Source organism: Pollachius pollachius, assembly GCF_949987615.1.
Source record: "Pollachius pollachius genome assembly, chromosome: 2".
Classification (NCBI taxonomy): Eukaryota; Metazoa; Chordata; class Actinopteri; order Gadiformes; family Gadidae; genus Pollachius; species Pollachius pollachius.
In genome coordinates this window covers 13,837,352-13,858,050 of record NC_136935.1, presented here as the reverse complement: position 1 = coordinate 13,858,050, position 20,699 = coordinate 13,837,352, and the positions used below count along the sequence as shown (strand labels likewise).

General features: G+C 47.5%; 1 protein-coding gene across 1 annotated transcript in view; it reads left to right on the top strand.

Annotated features, from left to right (window-relative positions):
• Nucleotides 1-20,699, top strand: part of adgra1b (adhesion G protein-coupled receptor A1b) — a gene marked incomplete at its 3' end in the record, with an annotated part of 43,861 nt that extends 23,162 nt beyond the window's left edge. Inside the window, 4 exon segments of the mRNA XM_079729089.1 lie at nt 10,560-10,708; nt 18,464-18,559; nt 19,213-19,497; nt 19,499-20,699. Coding sequence (XP_079585215.1) covers nt 10,560-10,708; nt 18,464-18,559; nt 19,213-19,497; nt 19,499-20,699 — 1,731 coding nt within the window.

The window sequence follows — 20,699 nt, the reverse complement described above, 5'->3', positions numbered from 1 at the left end:
TATCCCTGCTCAAAATGGACAAACACTATGGTACATTTCTAGGAACAGCCAGCAGGGATGGCTGGTAATGGCGATAGCGTTGGCCACTGAGCTTTTATCTCAAGGACACAAACATTGTAATGTGTCACAGTCTGTAGTCCATTCAGATGCAGAGGCTGCTCATAAAGTGCTATCATCTTTGCATATTTAATTGCCGTAGGAGTTTTCTTAAAGTAATCCCTAAAATAACAAAGACTGAAGGAACTGCCGAATAGGAGGAAAATACCGCTCTGTGGACAAAATATTCAATTAATTTACTCAAAATTAAATGCTTGGTAAGATAAGTCATTGTTACCCAGGCTGTGCTTGGTCGTGTGCAGAACTGTCAGGGGTGTTGTTGTCTACAAAGGTAGCTTCCTCTCTCTCTTTCGATGTCTCTCTGTCTCTGTCTCTGTCTCTCTCTCTCTCTCTCTCTCTCTCTCTCTCTTTCTCTCTCTCTCTCTCTCTTTCTCTCTCTTTCTCTCTCTCTCTGTCATGCCCAGGGCGACATGCAATCGAGGGAGTAAGGGAATGAGTGAGAAAGAGAGGCAGACACAGAGGGATGGGGAAATTTACGAGGCTATGCTAGATTGGACATATATGCTCTCCTGCCCACTGGCTGGATATATATATAGATATATAGATATGGGACCGGTGCTAACTGGAGCATGGACTAATAGCTGAGACCCATGAAAGGAACCCGTTGCGATATTTACGCGTCGGGACGACCCCTCGTTGCGTGCATCAAAAGAATAGTGGCATTGATGTTTACGAAAGTATTCATGTCGTCAGAGAGGGCAGAAGAACGAACGCAGGACTGAGAGTAGAGAGAGTAATGGACCGAGATAAAGAGCTGTAATAAAGGAACAGAGCGAACCATTGTCCGCGGCCCAGGTTGGGTTTCCGGGAGATTGATAGTTGGAGCCGTTTGGGGACCGCTGCCCCAGGCCCCAGACAGGAACACGGTACTCTCCTATGTACACTCAGACACGACATGACTCCATTTACTGTATGTGGTGGGCCAGAGATTGATGCCCGAATCCAAGACTGAGCCCTTTGCTCCCATCCCTTTTTTCATTCTCTAATTTGCCCAATCCCTCTCATCATCCTCCCTCCACTACCTCGCTGTTGTACGCTGCAGTGCATTCTGGGAGGGAGGCGGCGATGGGTCAGGGCGGTTAATGTTTTGCCACCTCGGCCATTCCTGTCACAAGCATTTTAGCCGTCCTCTGTGTCTCGCCGTGCACTGGTTCCACCCTGCAGCCCAACAGCGGAGCACCTGATTGTGTACTGAGCCCTTCTGGTGGCCCAGGCTGGTGTAGGAGGTAGGGTCTCTCATTTATCCATCCTGGACGCCTGTCTCTCATTCCACACACCGCCAACCTCACCTGGCGTATGGATTATACCGTATAAGCTCTGGGCACTATGAATGATGTTTTTGTTTGTTATTGGCCCGTCGTGGGCAGAGACAGACTGGATCAGCCTGGGTAATTAGCCCTCACCGTTTCAATTGATAGATGGATAGACATTGAACGACTCCCTCCTCGCACCGAATCAGGATGTGCGGCTTCCTATCTGATTGCAGGAGAATACAAGTGCAGAATGTTTAAAAGGGATGACTTAGCAATACATTGCCTTAACCACTGGCACAGGGCCCATCCAGGGGCTCTAGCTGGCCATTCTCCACTCCTTTCGCTCTGCACTTCCCCCCCGGGCTCCTTTGCTTATTTAGCACTTAGACCACCAGGGGAGCTATGTATGGATGCTCCTCAGAGACTATAGCTCAGCATTCAATAGTATCACTCCAGACATACTGTTCTGTAGAGTCTGACGTAGACCTCCCTGTTCCCACCTGCGCCTCGATAACGGACTTCCTCACTAACTGCCAACAAATGATTTGACTTAGCCCCCACTCTCCTACCCCCTCACGATCAACATCTGCTCTAGGCAGGGCTGAATCCATTACTCTATGGACTCATCCTTGGATACGCCTATGACTGCACTCTAACCGACCCCACCGACACTATCATCAAATTCACCGATTTTACAACTGTGGTCGGGGGGAGACGAGTCGGCCTATAGAGAAAAGGTCCAGAGAGGGACCATGTGGAGCCAACAACCTGCCGCTGAACACCACGAAAACAGTGGAACTCATGATGAACTCCAGGAAGCACTGCACGGACCCGGCCCCGCTCTACGTCAGCAGGGACTGAGTGGGAAGGTGTCCCCGCCTTCTAATTCCTGGGTAGCCACTCTGGGGGCCTCTCTTCGACTACAAACACCACTGCGGTTGTTAAGAAGGCCCAGCTGCAAGAACACTCCCTCAGATTGCTCTGCAAAAACCCGAAGCTGCAGGAAGAGCTGTTGGAGGGCCATCTACGGCTCCTACAGCGAGAGAGTGCTTGGCGGACTGTATCTCAGGGAGGTACGCTGTCTGCTCAGCGTCAGACAACAGAGCTCTCCAGAGGGATCAACACTCCCATCAAGTCCCTGGAAGATCTCTCTGGCTCTTGCTGCCTCTGCATAGCCAAAAACCTTCTTAAAGGATTTGGCCGTTTGCTAAGACCCCAGGGTAACTGTTGATGTTTGGCCGTTCTCCGTTTGCGTTCTTGTCTAAACTTCATTTTGCATTTCGCCAAGAACAGTATAAATTCCTGGAAGTGCTCTCGACACTCGCCATTTCACCAAGGATCGGTTGGTATCTTGGCAGCACAGATAACACGGCATTTATTTTGGCATTCAAGCAAGGGCCGGCAAGTAACAGACTAGTACAATGGGGGAATATCTTTTCAATTTACGCATGCTATTTCATCACTAAATCACTTTTGCCTATTGTTGAGGCGAGGAATCAATTGTTTTGAATGTTAGCAGTTTTAAGGAAATTTATGAAGAGCCCAAAAAACTTTTTCGGAGTTGAGAAACTAGCCAGCTAGCCGGCCACTAGCGCTCACAGACCCCTCGCCCCACAGACCCCTCACACCCACAGACCACTGCAGCTAACAGAGTAAACGGTGGAGGAAAAGCAGGCCAACAACTGTATAACAAATGTAATAAATTGAACAACAGAGGCAGTATAAGTTGTTATTGTTTTTATTATATATATACATTACATTTTATGTGTACAGTTGATGAGCAATCAGCTGAGTTTTCATTGTTTTGGGGGAAAATCCCAAGGGGTATTGCACAATACCGGCAAGAAACGCACCGTCTTAGATTGTCAATAGCGCTCTGTGTGCTCATGACCTTGCAAGCACATACTTCCAAGTACGAGTAGCAAGTAGGTTCTCCCCAAGGAAAAAAAGTTCGCTCTTTGCATTCCTAGTGGTGAGAAACGCCTATTGTCTATGTTAAGTTGTCAATCAGCCATGGATTTTGCTGTATGAATAGAAGAAGCACAGTTTCTCAGTCCTTGAGCATGCGCAGCGGCCTGTTTGTAGTTAGTTGACAAACACAGCCATAATACTGCAATATTTTCGGTGCTCTGATCATTAGGCTACCTGTGACGCCCCGCTGACAGGTTACCTCGCGTAGACTAACCAGCCGGAGGCAGATGATGATATTGTTGCGGCAGAAGTGCATCAAAAGTAGCCTCTGAATCACAGCGCTTAATGATCTGTGTTTTTGTAGGCTAACTGGCGGTTGTTGTGAATAAGAGAGTGTTCTGAACACATTTGAAGTCTTTGGAAGGTAATTCAAGTAATATTCCCCTCACATGACCAGGAGATAGACTAGTGTAACTCTGGAAGGAAATGGAAGCGGCTCAACCAAAGCAAATGCTAACCCAATTCTGTATTAAACAACTCATCTGATTACAATTGGAAAACGCAAATTCACAGATATCTCTGTGTAGCCCTTTAAGGACTCTTTTCACCTGTTTGACCTGTTGCCCTCTGGTACATGACATTAGAACCGTTTCTTTCCCTGGGCCATATGCACCTTTAATGTCAAGAAGCAGTGAGTGGCCCTCGTGTGCAATATGAAGATGTAGACTGTCTTCTTAGGGCAAACCAACAGGATCTTGTGTGATTATTATATTTATTCTAGTGCAACAACATTCATGCTGGTGCAATGATACTTTTGTTCTAGTGCAACTGTTACTTCATTCATCATGTTTACTTCTTTTTTTCGGGCCTGTATTGCCGGCTGTGGATGTTGGTGTGTCTACAGGCTGTTTTGTTTGTATGGCTTGGATTCCCTGTGTCTTCTATCTACCTGGTTCTTTCTATGCACTGATCAGGTGTAGAACTCCTAATTTGCTCGTATTCTGATGACAATAAAGGCTTTGTATTCTATTATATTTAAAATACAGCTCTTTATCTCATTTTGTCCCCGGGGGAGACTTTAGCATGTTGGGTGCCGTCCTCCTCTTCCCAATCAGTCCTTACAGTGATAACTCTCAGCCGAATCGGGCACCAGCCCAGATTGCCTGCTCATCCACAGGGGACCAGGCAGGCCCCACCAGACACAATTTGGGATAATTACAGAGCCGCTGGAGGAAACGTGTGATAATCCACACATATGGATTTGAGTGCATCACTCGCAGATGTGCGCATAATAACGAACACGCGCCGACACTCACAGTGCGCACATGCAGGGATCTGCCCGAGAGGAGGCTTCGAGGGGATCTGAAGCCACAGCTTTAGCAGATCTCGCAGCTGGTTAAGCCACCACATCCCAGCTCCTTCCTGATCTCCCTCATTGTCCTCGCAGTCATCCGGCCGCCACGGCTCTGTGTCGTTCTCATCTGCCTCACATTTCCCCCCCAAACCCATTCATCCTCATCCCCCCCTAACCTCGACCTCTCTCTCCGTCCCTTGTTTAAGACGCGTCCTCCTATGTTTTCTCACGTCAATCTATAACCATTTTCATGTACTCACTCTAACATTACTCACTCCATCTCTGTCTCTGTGCTCCTCTATCCATCCCCGTCGATCTTGTCGCCTCCTGTCCTGTGTCGTTGGGGCCCCTCCTTGGCGAGGTGCCATGTAAGGCTGTCAGGGCTAATAAATGATCACAGCCCCCTCACACCCACAGCCTTTGTGTTTCCGTTGTTTGACCTTCTCCCGGCGACCACGAATACACAATCAGCTGTGCAGAAAAAACGACACAGTCATTAATTAACCTGAGATGCGGTTCATTTTTTTTTGTGAAACATGGAGGCAGCGAAGGTGACCTCCTTTCTTATGCGGCGGCCCGCAGGGTTGTGGTACCTGAGGGAGGCCTTCGGTTCGGGCACGGCTGTTAGTGTGCCACCGTGACATCACACGTTAGGAAAAAGGCCAGGCGATAGAGAAACGGTGTACCTGCTGTAATTTACGTTTCAGTCCATTGACTCCATTCCGACCATTAGTCTGGGCCAGGATCCATCACGTAACTGGGTGGTGGGGGGAGAGCAGCGCAATGCAAGGTGCCAATAGAGATCAGCTTTTTAAGAGATCAATAGAATCAGATGCATTGATGAGCTTATGAACATTTACATTTTATGCATATTATTTAGCGAATGGAACCTCTCTACAGATATGAATATAATGATGAAAATGAATATCCCACTGAGAGAATGGTGCTGTTGGACTTGTGATAGCTTGTCATTGACAAAAGCATGAAAAACGTTAATTTGTGTGACCAGCATATTAATAATTTGCCTTACATCTATATCAATTTCGATGATCGTATATGCTGTCATGTTATAGCAACAGCTGCATAGTGTAGTGACAAGGCTGCTTTCCTCCAAGCAAACTGTACATGTGCATGCCTGCATGGCCTTGTGGACATGGCTTTGGGACAACCTAATGAGCAATTAGGCTAATAAAATATCCGGCTCATTCAGTCATTAAATTCATTCCACTGTTCCACTTGACATTCTTATTGATTGGTATAAAATGTGCACAATAATGACGTGTGTAATTTCTATACTCCAATTAAACACATTATTAGAATCTCAATTCCATTGCGATGTAGGCATCACTTCTGACAAGTGGAAATAATGCATCTGTTTAATTTCCCAGAAAATCAATAAATATGACTAATTTGCAGAGGTCCTATCGTATGCTGGCTCCTTGGTTTCTTTCTGTTGAGGTACAAGAGGAGCCGTGGCCTTCTCAGCTACTAAGGGATTATGCTCTGAGGACAAGAGGGTTCAAAATAGCTTTCTCCCTCAATCCACCATCCATCCAGTATCCATCCTTCCGTCTTTACACACTAATTCACTGTCTGGGTCAGCGTAACCTATTCTGCTGACGATAAGGCAGCACACATTCGCACAACAATCACAAGCAACAATGTTTTCCCTGCTTGCGATCATACTATAGTCCATGACGTTGCTCCTCCTTACTTTGGTTCTGGGCTACGAAACCATAGCTAGTAAGCATTGCGGTAAAAATGTGTACATTCGAGGACATTGAACTCTTTCAGGCTTTAAACCGGTAGCTTTGAAGCGCAACCGCGACCTATTGCTTACTGATGCTTCAATACTGAAGGGACAACGGCTGTGGAGCAACTGGAACCTGCTACAGGGGAAGGGGAGTGTTAATGTTCCACTGAATGGACAAGATGTACTCCTTAGGCAGGAGTCTAGTTATCCATTGTAGTTTGAGTCATCAGTGACGATGAACAGTGAAGAAGGCAGACTCACCTCAGGAGGCTTGGATGATACTTAGAAAATAAATGAGCACAATATTCGTATATTTGTTGATGACTCTTTTAGCCTTCACTGCTTAATAGCAAGTCCAGTTGATAAGAAGTAGGACAGAGTGCTTTAGCTTATCTAGGAGGCAGTCTCTTAGATGTGATTTATTCACATCTACTCAAGGGAACTCATTTGTTTTCTGGCAAAAATTCACAATAAATATTGAACAGATTTTCAAAAACTCATGGGAAGTTTTATTGTGCATTAATATCATACATTGTCAAGAACCAATACACAAGTGTATTGAGCCCTCAGTAGCAAACATGGAGTAATTATAAGATTGCTCAGCAAAAGAAGCAAATTAAGAAGTGAAACGAGCAACCGGTCGAGTGTACAGTCTGCCCCCTAGAGGTCAGAGAAAGATGAATGCGTCTTTAAGTATCTTGCACATATTATACAAACACCACTCCCAGCATGCTGGCCAACAACATCGCTCACCGCTGGCCCCATCCCAGGACTTGAGCCTCCAATCATAACGTTTAGAAGGTGAAGTACTAAGCTGGTTTGTTTAGGTACACGTTGAAATCCTCCTTTGCAAAGAGTCTTATGAATTGTCATCGACAAAAATATAATAACCCAATAAATGCTGGCTAGCGCGGGATACGACTACCCTTCCATTGAGGTAATGCCCGTATCATCCTTTCCCTGTGGGCATGTTTGGTCATTGAGTCATTTTCGGTTTCATTTTTCGGTCTCTCTCTCTCTCTCTCTCTCTCTCTCTCTCTTTCTGTCTCTCTCTCTATCTGTGTCGGTATGTCTGTCTGCCTGTAGTAATGCGCGATATAAACGATATACGATATAAACGATAAAAAAAAATGGCCTACGATAGAGGTTTTAATTCTATCGCTCTATCGCGATAATGCATGTTGATGACGCAAAATACAATGTTTAATTTTTGGTTTGGTGCAATTCCTTTTCACATTGCAATTATCGCAACAGTGCCAGAATTCGTCAACAAACCTGCATGTGTGCAAAGAACGTTAACCCATTTGTACCGGCTGCTGTGCGGCGCAACATTGTATCTAGTAGATACAATGTTGCTCCGCGCAGCCGGTACAAATGGGTTAATGGTAAACACGCATTGATGCGCAATCCGGTCTTAAAGGTAAACACGCACAGATGCGTGATCCGGTCTGAATGGGTTAAATCATTGGACAAAAAGGTCTGGGGCGTTGTCAAGCGTTAAAGAAAAAGGGGGGGGTAGCACCGGTGAAAGTCAACAACCATGGATATCCAGCGTGATATACATTGATCTGCGGACTGGCCCAACTCCTTCTCCCTCATCCTGACTCGGAATGTGTTAAATGCATCGGCATTTTTAAGTTATGTTTTCCAGCATACTTTTTACTTGCTTTTGTCGGACCGTCGGGTGGTGGCTCAACATGGAGCAAAGAGGAGACGAATGTCTTTTGGATATCGGACCCAAATATCCAAAAGACGTTCAGTCTCCTCTTTGCTCCATGTTGAGCAACGTCTCCGAGACCACCTCTCCGGCTGGGTCAACCTCCTTTTGATGGTTAAAAATATCACGTAATCGACAAAAATCTTAACAATCAATGATCGATCATCAATTAATCATGCCCATCCCTAATTGTCAGTACAGTGTCTGTTCCTTATCTAGAAAGACTTGATCTGCGGACTGGCCCAACTCCTTCTCCCTCATCCTGACTCGGAATGTGTTAAATGCATCGGCATTTTTAAGTTATGTTTTCCAGCATACTTTTTACTTGCTTTTGTCGGACCATCGGGTGGTGGCTCAACATGGAGCAAAGAGGAGACGGAATGTCTTTTGGATATCGGACCCAAATATCCAAAAGACGTTCAGTCTCCTCTTTGCTCCATGTTGAGCAACGTCGAGACCACCTCTCCGGCTGGGTCAACCTCCTTTTGATGGTTAAAAATATCACGTAATCGACAAAAATCTTAACAATCAATGATCGATCATCAATTAATCATGCCCATCCCTAATTGTCAGTACAGTGTCTGTTCCTTATCTAGAAAGACACCCGTTTTTCCTGTTCTCTGCATCTTGGGTGGCATTTAAGAACCAAGGACTTAAACTAAGTGTAGTGCCTTTTAGAATGGTTTGCACTAAAGGAAAGAAACCCAATACTAATTTTATTTATCTGCAACATTATGTTGTATGATTACAGTGTTTCACAATAAATGTTCTCGAAATGACATACTACATTTCTCTTTTTTTTAAATACATTTAGCAGTTTGGCTTTCTTTAGGGTCTATGTAACCTGTTCTGAAACGGTTATTTTATGATTTTATATCGTGATATATATCGTTATCGCAAGAGGCTGCAATGTATATCGCAATATGGATTTTAGGCCATATCGCCCATCTCTATCTGCCTGTCTATGTGTGTGTGTCTCTCTCTCTCTCTCTCTCTCTCTCTCTCTCTCTCTCTCTCTCTCTCTCTCTCTCTCTCTCTCTCTCTCTCTCTCTCTCTCGCTCTCTCTCTTTCTTTCTTGCTCTCCCTTCTCCCTGTTTGTAACCATTAAAGATAGACAGAGAGACACATCTGGACTCTTTTTCCATGCAGGCAGACCAGGGAGAATTATTGTATTCGGTGTCTGTAAGATTTATCTGTGCTGATTGCTCCGAAAAGAAATGATGTTGGCGCATTTTAAATCTATGAACGTTTTTCAAATCCTATTCCCTTGCAACGTTGAGCTTTGAGCAAACATTCACGCAGTTTGAGTCTAACCACCTGACTAAAGTCTGCCCCCCCCCCCCCCGCCCTCCTCCACCCGACCCCCTCGTTCTCAGTCTACCTCAGGGAAACACAAGTCATGAATGTTAAAGCGCCAAGGCAGAAAAAAGAGGCCTGTTTTATGTGGGGTTTAAGTGTATACCAGTACATGCTGTACTGCCGAGGCGTCGACGGAACTGCCATTCCTGTTGTCATTTGGTATTCGTCACCTGCACGTCGTGTCCTCCAACTGACAGATAACATAGGCTCTCTTCCCTCCGCTGCAACAACAGGGCTTTGCTCTTATCCCAGAGAAACCCGCTTCTCCCCTTGATATACTTCACTGGCAACCTTCTTATTTTATTTTGAAAACTGTCTTTCTCCTATTTTAGTGCATTTTAGGGAAGAGTGTGGGATGGGTAAAAAAAACGTAGCCTGAGGCATCAAACAGTAAATAATAAAATAAATACAGGTAGTTTCGCGTCCTTGGAGTGACATTGATTGCGTTAGCGGCGGCGGAGCATTTGGTGAGCTGCTCCTCGCCCAGCCGCAACGAGCCTGATCAAGTGGGATGTGGGGTGGAACTGTCTCCGCAGCACAGATGGCGAGACAACACACCAACAATACGAGGAATACACAGGCAGTGCTGCCGAGAGCTACTGTGGTCCGTATCAACAGTCTCAGAGGGCCTCACCACGAATGCATTAGAGATGAGATCTGGTGGCACCCTTGACCCTGATAAATAAACGTGTGAAAGGGCGTCACACACCCTGAGGCCCTTAAGGGACCTTAAAACGGGGCATACAACCCACATCGTTCTGACAGACTGTACCTTGTACTTATTGTTTCACACATTCTCCTTCTTCTCTCTGGATCCAACAAATGATAATATTAGTGTTATTTGAAATTCTAATATTTGACTGACTTTCTGTGATATAACTAAATTTTGAATCTATGTTCATGTCTATGGTGGGCATTTGCCCTTTTTTTTATAGACTCCATTATTAATCAATCCAAAAAAAAGGATTGATAAATCAAAAATGAAAATAATCTGGATGATGAGTTGTATCCCTGGGGGGCAACAACCCATCCCAGCCGCGAGTGTGTGATTGGCTGGAGATCACATGGTAACCTGTGTCTCCTGTGTGTCCCCAGGTGGGCGTGGCACTCCACTACTCCACCCTCTCCACCATGCTATGGCTGGGGGTGACGGCCAGGAACATCTACACGCAGGTGACCAAGAAGCCCCCCCAGAGCCAGGACGGAGCCCCGCCCCCCGCTCGCTCCCGCCAGCCCCTCCTTAGGTCAGCACCACCGTCCTAACGACCACACACAGAGTCAGACACAAACACACACACACACACACACACACACACACACACACACACACACACACACACGGACACTAACACCACCACCAGTCTGATCCAGCATGGCAGATGGTAGATAATGGGTCTGCACGTGTGTGTGTGTGTGTGGGTGTTTGTGTGTGTGTGTGTGTGTGTGTGTGTGTGTGTGTTTGTGCGTGTGCACAAGCTTTACCAGTATCCCATTTAAGGACTCAGTGTTTAGCACAGCTTGCTCTGTTTCTACTTTCTGAGGTCAAGGACTGCTCACAGCATGAATCTACACTTTTTTCGATAGAGGGCAGTGTGAAAACAAGCTCTGAACAAGCTTTTGCCTTGGTATGATCAACGTATTATCAGTGTATGACCTCCCACTTGCCATTCCTTTTGAAGCTTGGATCATTTGGATCAACATGTATTGAATCTAAAACACTGGGATCGGTAGATTTGTTTTCCTTCTCAAATTGCAGCACAACAGGAGCAGAGTATGTTTTGCATTATCTACATGTGGGCGCTTTTCTATTTTCTCTGTGTAATTAAAGTGTCAAAAGCAATACGTTTGCCGAAGTGCGCTTATTGACAATTTATTTATTCCCGTCATTTCTGTGGTGCTGTTGGGGCCTCATTTTTCGTGTGTTTTGAACGAGGCCCGTGACGAGCCCTGCGCTCGGGTGACTTATTGGAAGGTTTATCCGCAGAGACATTCTCTGGCCTCGTTAACTCGGTCTGGGCCTCACGCTATGTTGACGTTAATGTCAGACAATTCCCTGTTTAGCCCGCTCTTGGCTCCATTTCTTTGAGCAAACAATGTCTGGAAGTTTTGTGAAAAGGAGTGGGATGGATGCAGACGGGGGCGGGGGGGGGGGGGGGGGGGGGGATGCCTTCGTATTAATCAGCTTTAATTCCTGAATGAAGTCTCATTCACTCCTGGATTGTCTCACGTGCCTCAGAGGTGATATTCAAGGTGGAGGGTGCTGCTTGGCAACGGCAGTGGTATGAGGGAGGGAGCCGTCGTTGCCGTTGACTAGCATCTGTCCAGGGGTATATATATATATATATATATATATATATATATATATATATATATATATATATATATATATATATATATATCATTGTTTGTCAATATGTAAATGAGCTTTTTAAATTAAAGTCAAGCACGACGTGAACGCACGCTGCCGATGCTTATCAGAAGCACCTCGGCTTATCGGCGCCCTCCCCACCCCCGCTTGCTCCTCCGGTTAGCGTGTGAGGTGCGTCTGTGTGTGTGTGTGTGTTCGTGGAAAAATAGGAGATTTACACGGAGCTGAACAACAACACCTTTGGAATGCTGTTACAAATGAGACAGCAGCCGCTGTTGTTTTGTTTCGTTCGTTTCATTTTCAGGCGTGTGCGATGGGATTGCTTCTAATTCACTTATGCATTCAGCAAGTGTTTACAAGCCAAGGTTATTCATCATTATTATGCCCTAAACAGACAGGCATCTTTCACAGAGGTAGTGCGCGCAAGCTAGCTGAGGGGGCTGTGTCGTGGGGCTTATTTCCCCTCTTATTAAGTTCACTTCTGCCAAACCACATTTGGCAGCATGTGCTTTCTAATGTCAATCTCATTGAAACAGATGTTCGGCACTCACACACGGAGCACGTACACTTGAATGCTAGTAAAATTATACTATATAGTGTGTGTGTGTATGAGCTATGTCCGACGCAACCATTCACCAGGGAACATCTGGGGGCGTTTCTGATTGGTTGTGGGCCAGTGTAATAGCATTTAAGGAAGGACCTTTGTGTTGCTAGGCTGTGTTGGTGCTCAGGGATGTGCACTGCCTGGAGGGAGGTCAAATATGTGGTACAGCAGGATACTTATCGGTCTAAATCGTTTTCCTTGAAGCCATTAAACTGGATCTTTCTGTATATTTTCAACTGGATTGTTGACAATAACTTTGGCATGCGAGTGAATAATTGTGTAGGGATTGTGTTGTTGCAATATATGAATATTATTAGACTCTATGGTGGTTCATCTCTTGCTATTCAGCTGAACGTGAAAGGCCTCAAGCATTAGTCTCTAAGTTCCCGTCCCTCCTTCCCCCCAAGTACCAAGGCCTCTTCTCCCAGGCATATCCTCAGACACCCCATTCTCGCCCCTTTCCCCACCCCTGCCATCTGGATCTTGTCGAGGAGGAGGATAACTGGTCACCCCTCGCACGTGGGAATAAGATAATGTGTGTGTGTGCGCTCTTCCGCTCAGGCTGTAGGCAGACAGGGGGGGTGGGGGGGGGGGGGGCGATGCGACGGTCCAGTCGCACCGTTACAGTGATTGACTGTAATGCCCGCCGTCAGACGGCCAGACGCATCCAGACAGCAGGAGACAAATCAATTTCTCCTCTGCTCAAAATCACCCTCTCCTCTTTCAACCCCACCCACCCACCCACCGCCGACACAACCTCCACATCCATTTCCATCCCGCCACCGCCACCGCCACCACTCCTCCACCACCCACAGCAACACCAGCCCTCCATCCTCCAGCCCCACCCACCCCCCCGGACATAGCCCTCCGTCAGCTACGTGACGGAGGTATATTGGCCTGTCAGCCGAATAAAGCAATCTGGCCCGTCCCGCCGACCTTTGGCCTGAAATCTGTGCCGTATCGAACCAGGAGGTTTGAGCACCTCCACTCATCCGATTAACTCGCTGTCACAAATCCCCGAAGGCTGACGCGTGCCCGACATCTTGAGTGCAATATTTCAATATCAATACAAAATGTTTCCCCCCCACCCCCTCTTTGTCATCGAAACAGACCCAGGCCTACAGAGCACTCCACCCTTTATAGGACCTCTAGTTGACCAACATGTGTGGTGTTGATTAGCCATAACGGGCCATTTTTTAATCCATCCTCTAGTGACATCACAAGTGTGAGTGTCCAGGTATCTGATGTGCGATGGACAGATCAGCCAACCAGTTGGTTCAGTCCACTGGTAGGGCGGGTAGGTTGATCTTTCTATCATACATCCTGGGTTGGACAATCCCACATGTGATCTCACCAGAGGGTTGATTTTCAAATAGCCTGTAATGGCTAATAAACCTCACAGCCGGTGGTAAAATAGGGGACCTTTAAGATATTAGGTGTGTTTCAGTATTGGCTAAAAAGGATTTCCCCACAACTACTATTGTACCTTGTAGAAGACGATACTGATTACTGCAATAACGTTAGCATCTCCGAGCGTGTTCAACTTGCTTTAGTCAATGTGGGCCAGGCTAAATAACCCACCACTCCCCAGAATGAGACCCTTGCCCTGTTGCAGTGGGGTAATGGTGCTTAGATTCGATAGCAGCAGAGTTATCACCGTAATTATAAGCACCTGTTTAGTGTCTCACTTTAATGGGTATTCGTCTAAATGGGTATTCGGGAGCTTAAACTAAGCTTAAAAGCAAAAGAAATTGAGCAAAACGATACGTTTCGTATATATTTCTTTTTGGCTGGATTGAATTTGGTTTAACCTGAATTTCCCTCTCTGGCAATGAAAACTGGTTTTTATGTCTCTAATTCAATGGAATGTGTGAGAGTGTTTGAGCAGCTTAGTAGCATCTGTTGACAGAAACGAGAAGCACAGAGTTTAATAACAGGTAGCCCCTGAGCTGACGAGAGTGAATAATCCAATTAGTGTACTCAAGGTGTTTTTTTTCTTCAAAATGTCAAGAGGGCATATTCCTGCCACCATGGTCTGTGTAACGGGTCTATGGCTGAATGCTGCTTCTAGCATGAAAATGCCAAATGCACTTTTGTGCTTTTGCCCTTTAACAGTATTGACAAACCAAACCAACCATGACTGAATTGTATGTATCAGCTGTGGAAGTGAGAATGCACGTTCCCCGTTTTGTAGGTTTGCGTATGGTTATGTTTATCGGTTAGCGGGACCCCGATCAATTCATATGTTACACGTATCGGTCACAGAATCAATTCAAATGTAACGATTCACTGGCATTTTGTAGGAATTAATTTGGGTCTTTTTAAAGCGTCTGCCTTCAAAATGTGTCACTGTCAAGTTCAACAAAAGCAACAAGCACTTGTTATTGCGTGTTGGTTTTTATGGACATTTATCATACAGTGCTGTTACTGTAACAGTGCTGTTTGACCCGTCAGTAGGCTTACTTGCCAAATGTTGAGTGTTACTTTGATTGCTGGATTTAATTTATTCAGCGTGCCTGAATACTGTCTGCCGACAATATATTTTTTCTGCCTAAATAAATAAATGATATCACTAACAACTATAACTGTATTGAATCGGATCGAATCAAAGCGAAACTCATCGCATTGAACTGAAACACATACATTTTCATATCGAATCGCACGGGTTCGCCTCAAACGAAAACTGTGGTTGCTGTATCATATCGGGCTTGAATGGAGGGATGCACATCCCTACTGCGTCCCCATGGAATTATGAGATTAAAATCACAAATCTCCACAAAGATTCAAGCTATATACCAGCTGCACTATTGGGCTATAAAAAGTATAAAACTCTGAATTAACCATAGATAGTTTTTCTTTCTTTCTGGCTTATTACAATACCATGTCAGCACAGTTGTGAATCACTCCTTAACTATAGTATTCTGGCATCAGCCCTCTGTCCCACATAGTTTCCTACACCCTGTTGTACCAGGCCCAAACACCAGCCAGGAAGGGCAGAACTGAGGACAGTGCATCCCCTTAGGCGGAGCTGAGGACAGGAGAGGGGATGTAGCTATTATCTACTCGCTAAAAGCCACTTCAGGGACTATTTATATTGGATGATTGTTGCTGCTTAGCTTGGTTTCCAAGAAAATGCAGAATAAAGCCCAACTCTGTGTATGCTTCCTGCCAAGCCTGGTTGGGACAGAAGGTCCTCTTTAATGGAGTGGTCTGGAGTGGCGGTGCTAGCGCTGCCGAGCCCTGTGGTGCATTGTGGGTTAACTGAGGTTACTAGTGTGAAGCCTAAAGAGGCTGTGAGGGTCAGGAGCGCCTTGGGTGGTGGAGTTAGGTTGGGGAGGGTGGAGGGGATGGTGGGGTGGGTGTTGCTCAACATTGGCCTGGCTCTCCCTATTTACGGCGTCCGTCTGACAGGTGTGTAAATGGGTTTTCCGCCAGAGGAGGTATCCCCCAGGACGGTGATACCCACCCACACGCAGCCCTCTGCCGCATTCAGAGACGGTGACAGCCCTGGCCCCCCCACCCCAGATACCCTCCCCCCCTCGTCGTATTCCTCTCCCGCCACCAGCCAACCCGCCAGGCACACGGCTTGATTGTAATTGAATTTTAGGAAACAGGGAGTGTTCTCTGTGTGATGGGGAGGAGATGAGCAGAGAGAGGAGAGAGAGGGGGCCAGGGAGACAGAGAATGTGAGATTAAGAGAGAGCAAGACAGAGAAGAAGATTGAGTGTTGGGAAAGGTTAGCATGCTGACAGAGCATGAAAGGGAGAGAGAGAGAGAGAGAGAGAGAGGCAGAGAGAGACAGCGAGAGACAGTCAGAGAAAAATATATATACCCAGTGTTGATAGCAGATTCTGGCTGCAGCTGTTACTTCAAGATGTTCAAGAACCCCTTGTACACATGCATAGGCACACACACACACACAAACACAGACACACACACACACACACACACACACACACACACACACATACACGTACACAACCGCACAGGTAGATATTTAGAAATCAAGATGAATGTTTACTTCCTCGAGTAACTGGTTGCAAATGCAACGCCTACAGTATAATTAAAAATAAAGGGAAAACAATTCTACACAGGATGAGCTAAAGCACTATCGCAACACCAGACCTGGGTTGACTGTGGGGGACTGTACGGTCACACCGAAGATTACGTTGCGCTTCGGGGGGTCTTGCGGGCGTCATTCAAGCAGTGTTGCTGACACAACTTTTGGTTGTGCCTGAGGTCAAGTTTGTTGTAAAGCTCTTGAGAGACCAGAAAGCCTGAACAAATCACCTATTTTCCACGACCCTCGTTTACTATTGAGTCAACATTAGATATTCGGAAACAATTGTGTTTCGGATGTTGTATTAGGCAAAGGATTTGGAGTCAAAAGTTGAAATTAATTATAGAATTCAAATCATATCTTTAGCCTTGTTTGTTTCCACATACAAGAAAGTATTACGACCTGCGTCTCCGCTCTCAGTACACAATACAACAACAGAAACGAAGATCACGTTTGTGTTTGTGTCCGAGGCTGATCATAGCTCAGGAAACCGGGAAGGTGAAGCGATAGTTTTCTCACCATGATCGCTAACACTAGGGTCCCTAGCTTGCATCCGGCGCAATTGACTTTCTCACTGGCGCATGTGTCGTTGCTAGTTTGCAACTGGCGCAGAGCGATCTTTTCCTCCTGCGCCACGCGTCGGTAAATTAGAGAATGATCTTGCGCCCCAAGGGGCGGTTCGGCGAAAGGAGGAGTCGTGTTCTGGCGCAAACGTTCCCTGGTGCTTTTTTGCATTTTCAGAAATCCCTTGCGCCACAAACCAGGAAATACCTGGTTTAAAGTCAGTGGCGTGTTGTTCAGATGCTATTTTAAGGGCGCATGCATAATGTTGCTTGTGCACCTCGCGCATACACTTTGCTTCTCTCATCTACCTAGCCACACATTCTTGGTAAATTATTTGGGAAAGAACAGCTGATACAGCGGTAATAAGTTGTACTTTTAAATCAATGCATCTGCAAACACCGTACAGCAAACACATATTTTCTTGACACAGACATCGTGTACAAGCCCATAACTTTTAGGATTGATGAGTATTTGATCGTGAGAAAACATTGTTTTACCGCGAGTGAGTGTTAAAAAGAATGAATGAATGTGGGCGCGCGTGTGCGTATGTGTAAAATAATTAATGAAAGCGGGCGGGTGTGTGTGCGTCCATCTGTTTAAACACACGCAAACTAAACACGTAACGCATAATACAGTCCATGGCAATGTTTATTAACGGGGGGACACATGCATATTAGGAACACAAGTCGATAACAGTAATGCATACAATACTGTTAAGAAACGATGTTTGTTAATGTATTGCGTATATCGTTAAATAGAACCACAGTTACCGCATCATAAGTTTTCTTTGCCAAAATTTATTTGAGGAATCAGTGTTTCTGAAGTCGTGGAAGAAAACGCTATTCCATGTGTGAATTAGGCCATATTATTTGGGCATAAACTGAGCCATTTGAAGTTTGAAATTCATGTGGTCATGCATCTGTCTCATCGGAGAGTGCAAACAAGCTGTCAAAATATCTACTCGTCAGATTCAAATGCGATCATGGTTCTTAAAGGGAATGGGAGATGGCACTCTCATTGGTTTATTACATGTTACAACCAAACCAAACCTACGGGTAATTAGGCTACTTCAGACCAACCCTTTTTAGATTTGCGCCGGGCGCAAGAGTCATTTATGCGCCGGTAAACAGCCCACACAGCTACTTGCGCTCTCACTTGCGTTTCAGACCATTAAAATAGGGCCCTCTGTCTTTGTCTCTGTCTCTCTCTCTCTCTATGTATGCATTTAGTTCCCTGTTTATAATAACAAACATGCATATCAATTATAAGTGTACACCTATTTTAATGTATTTCTTTTCCCATGTCTTCACTCTCCCCCTATCCCTGCCATCTCTCTTCGCTCCCTCATCTCTCTCTCTCTCCCTCTCTCCCTGTACTATTTCTGTTTCCCTTGCTCCCCTCAGGTTTTATTTGATCAGCGGTGGGGTGCCCATCATCATCTGCGGGGTCACGGCAGCTGTCAATATAGACAACTATGGCAGCGGAGAGCAGGCGCCGTAGTAAGTCCAGCGTTTACTGGCCGTCTCAAGGTCAAACCGCTCCCACGACTCGCGCTTTCTCATCTGCTCCACCGAGCAACACATGCTCCCCGTAGGGCACTGACCTCGTTAGCTTCACCTCCCTTTCCTTCAAAGTAAAATCGATCATGATTCCAAATCCAATTATTTCACAAAAGCTTGATGATGGTGTTTTTTTTAGATTAAAGGTACACACCAGGAACACCTTTTGGTGTGTTGGCAAATGATGAGCACTTGTTGTTTGATTTATTAGTAGTATAGCATAGTATAAGATAAAATGTGCTTTTTAAATCCAACATACTCAACTTGTAGTGATGAAGTTTGTACATGTGCAACATGTAACGTCGGTTGAATAGCTCTTTGTCCTGTGTTGTTAATCTTGTACAAATCTTGACTTTTCGTGTGCTTGTGTGTCTGTTTGTGTGTGTGTGTGTTTTGTTTGCATGACTGTGTGTGTGTGTGTGTGTGTCTCTCTGTATGTTTGTGGGTGTGGCTGTGTGTTTGCATGGGTGTGTCTGTTTGTGTGTGTGTGTTTTGTTTGCATGACTGTGTGTGTGTGTGTGTGTGTCTCTCTGTATGTTTGTGTGTGTGTTTGCATGGGTGTGTCTGTTTGTGTGCCTGCCTGCCGCCCACAGCTGCTGGATGGCCTGGGAGCCGAGCCTGGGCGCCTTCTTCGGCCCGGTGGCGCTCATCGTCCTGGTGACGTGTGTCTACTTCCTGTGCACCTTCATCGTGCTCCGCCAGCACCCCGAGAGGAAGTACGAGCTCAAGAGGCTGTCGGAGGAACAGCGGCGGCTGGCCGCCGTCGACATGCCCACCCACTGCCACCAGGGGGCTGAGCCGGGGGCCCCGGGCGGCGCGGGGGCGGGGCCCGGCGGGGGGGGGGGGCCACTGTCCCGCCGGCTGCCCCGGCATCCCCATCAACCCGGCGCTGCTGGCCAACGAGCACTCCTTCAAGGCCCAGCTGCGTGCCGCCGCCTTCACCCTCTTCCTCTTCCTGGCCACCTGGACGTTCGGCGCGCTGGCCGTGTCCCAGGGCCACTTCCTGGACATGATCTTCAGCTGCCTGTACGGCGCCTTCTCCGTCACCCTGGGCCTCTTCATCCTCATCCACCACTGCGCCAAGCGCGACGACGTCTGGCACTGCTGGTGCTCCTGCTGCCCCGGTCACCGTGGCAACAACAACGGCGGCGGCGGCGTCGGAGGAGGAGGAGGCCCCGGCCGGGGGTCGTGCGGTCAGGCGAGGCCGAAGGTGGCCAACGTAAACGGGGACACCCCGGGGCACGGGCACGGCCATAAACATTGTCACCACGACGCGGCGTGCCCGGGCAAGGCCCTGCTGGGCTGCGGCCACTGTCCGCACGCCCTGCCGGCGGCGCAGAACCACGTGACGTGCCTGGCCCCCGTGGCGGTCCCCTGCTGCGCCGCCCTGCACAGCCAGCAGCTGTGCGAGGAGGAGCCGGCTCCCACGCACGTGCTGCTGCACGCCGACCCCGAGGGCTACCGGCCGGGCATCCACCTGCACCCCTGCCTCAAGAGCGGCTCCAGGACTAAGGGCCGCCCGTTCGGGCGCCACCAGGCCGGGGCGGCAGCCGGCGACAAGGAGTACGCCTATCACATTCCCTCCAGCGTGGACGGAGGCAGCGTGCACAGCTCGCACACCGACAGTCCCCACAGCACACACGAGCGCCACGTGCACGTCTGCCCCCACCTGGCCCTGGAGGGCCCCCTGGAGGGCCCCCACGCGTGCCACGCCGCCGCCGCCGCCGCCGCTTCAGCGCACGAGGCGCTGTCGTGCCACAACCCGTGCCACCGGCACATCTGCTGCGCCAAGGCAGACCTTTTCCCGGCCATGTGCCACGCGGAGGCCGGCGACACGGCCGGCACCTTCCTGTGCGGCTGCGGCAAAATGGCGGAGGACGACCTGATGCCGCCGCCGGCGCACCAGCAGCAGCAGCAGCACCTGGAGAGGCACGCGCCCCCGCGCAGACAGTCCTTCCCCCAGAACCCCCCCAACCAGAACGGCATCCTGAAGGGGGGGCTGCACGAGGGGCTGCTGTTCGCCTCGGACGGCACCGGCAATATACGCACCGGGCCCTGGAAGAATGAAACTACTGTGTAG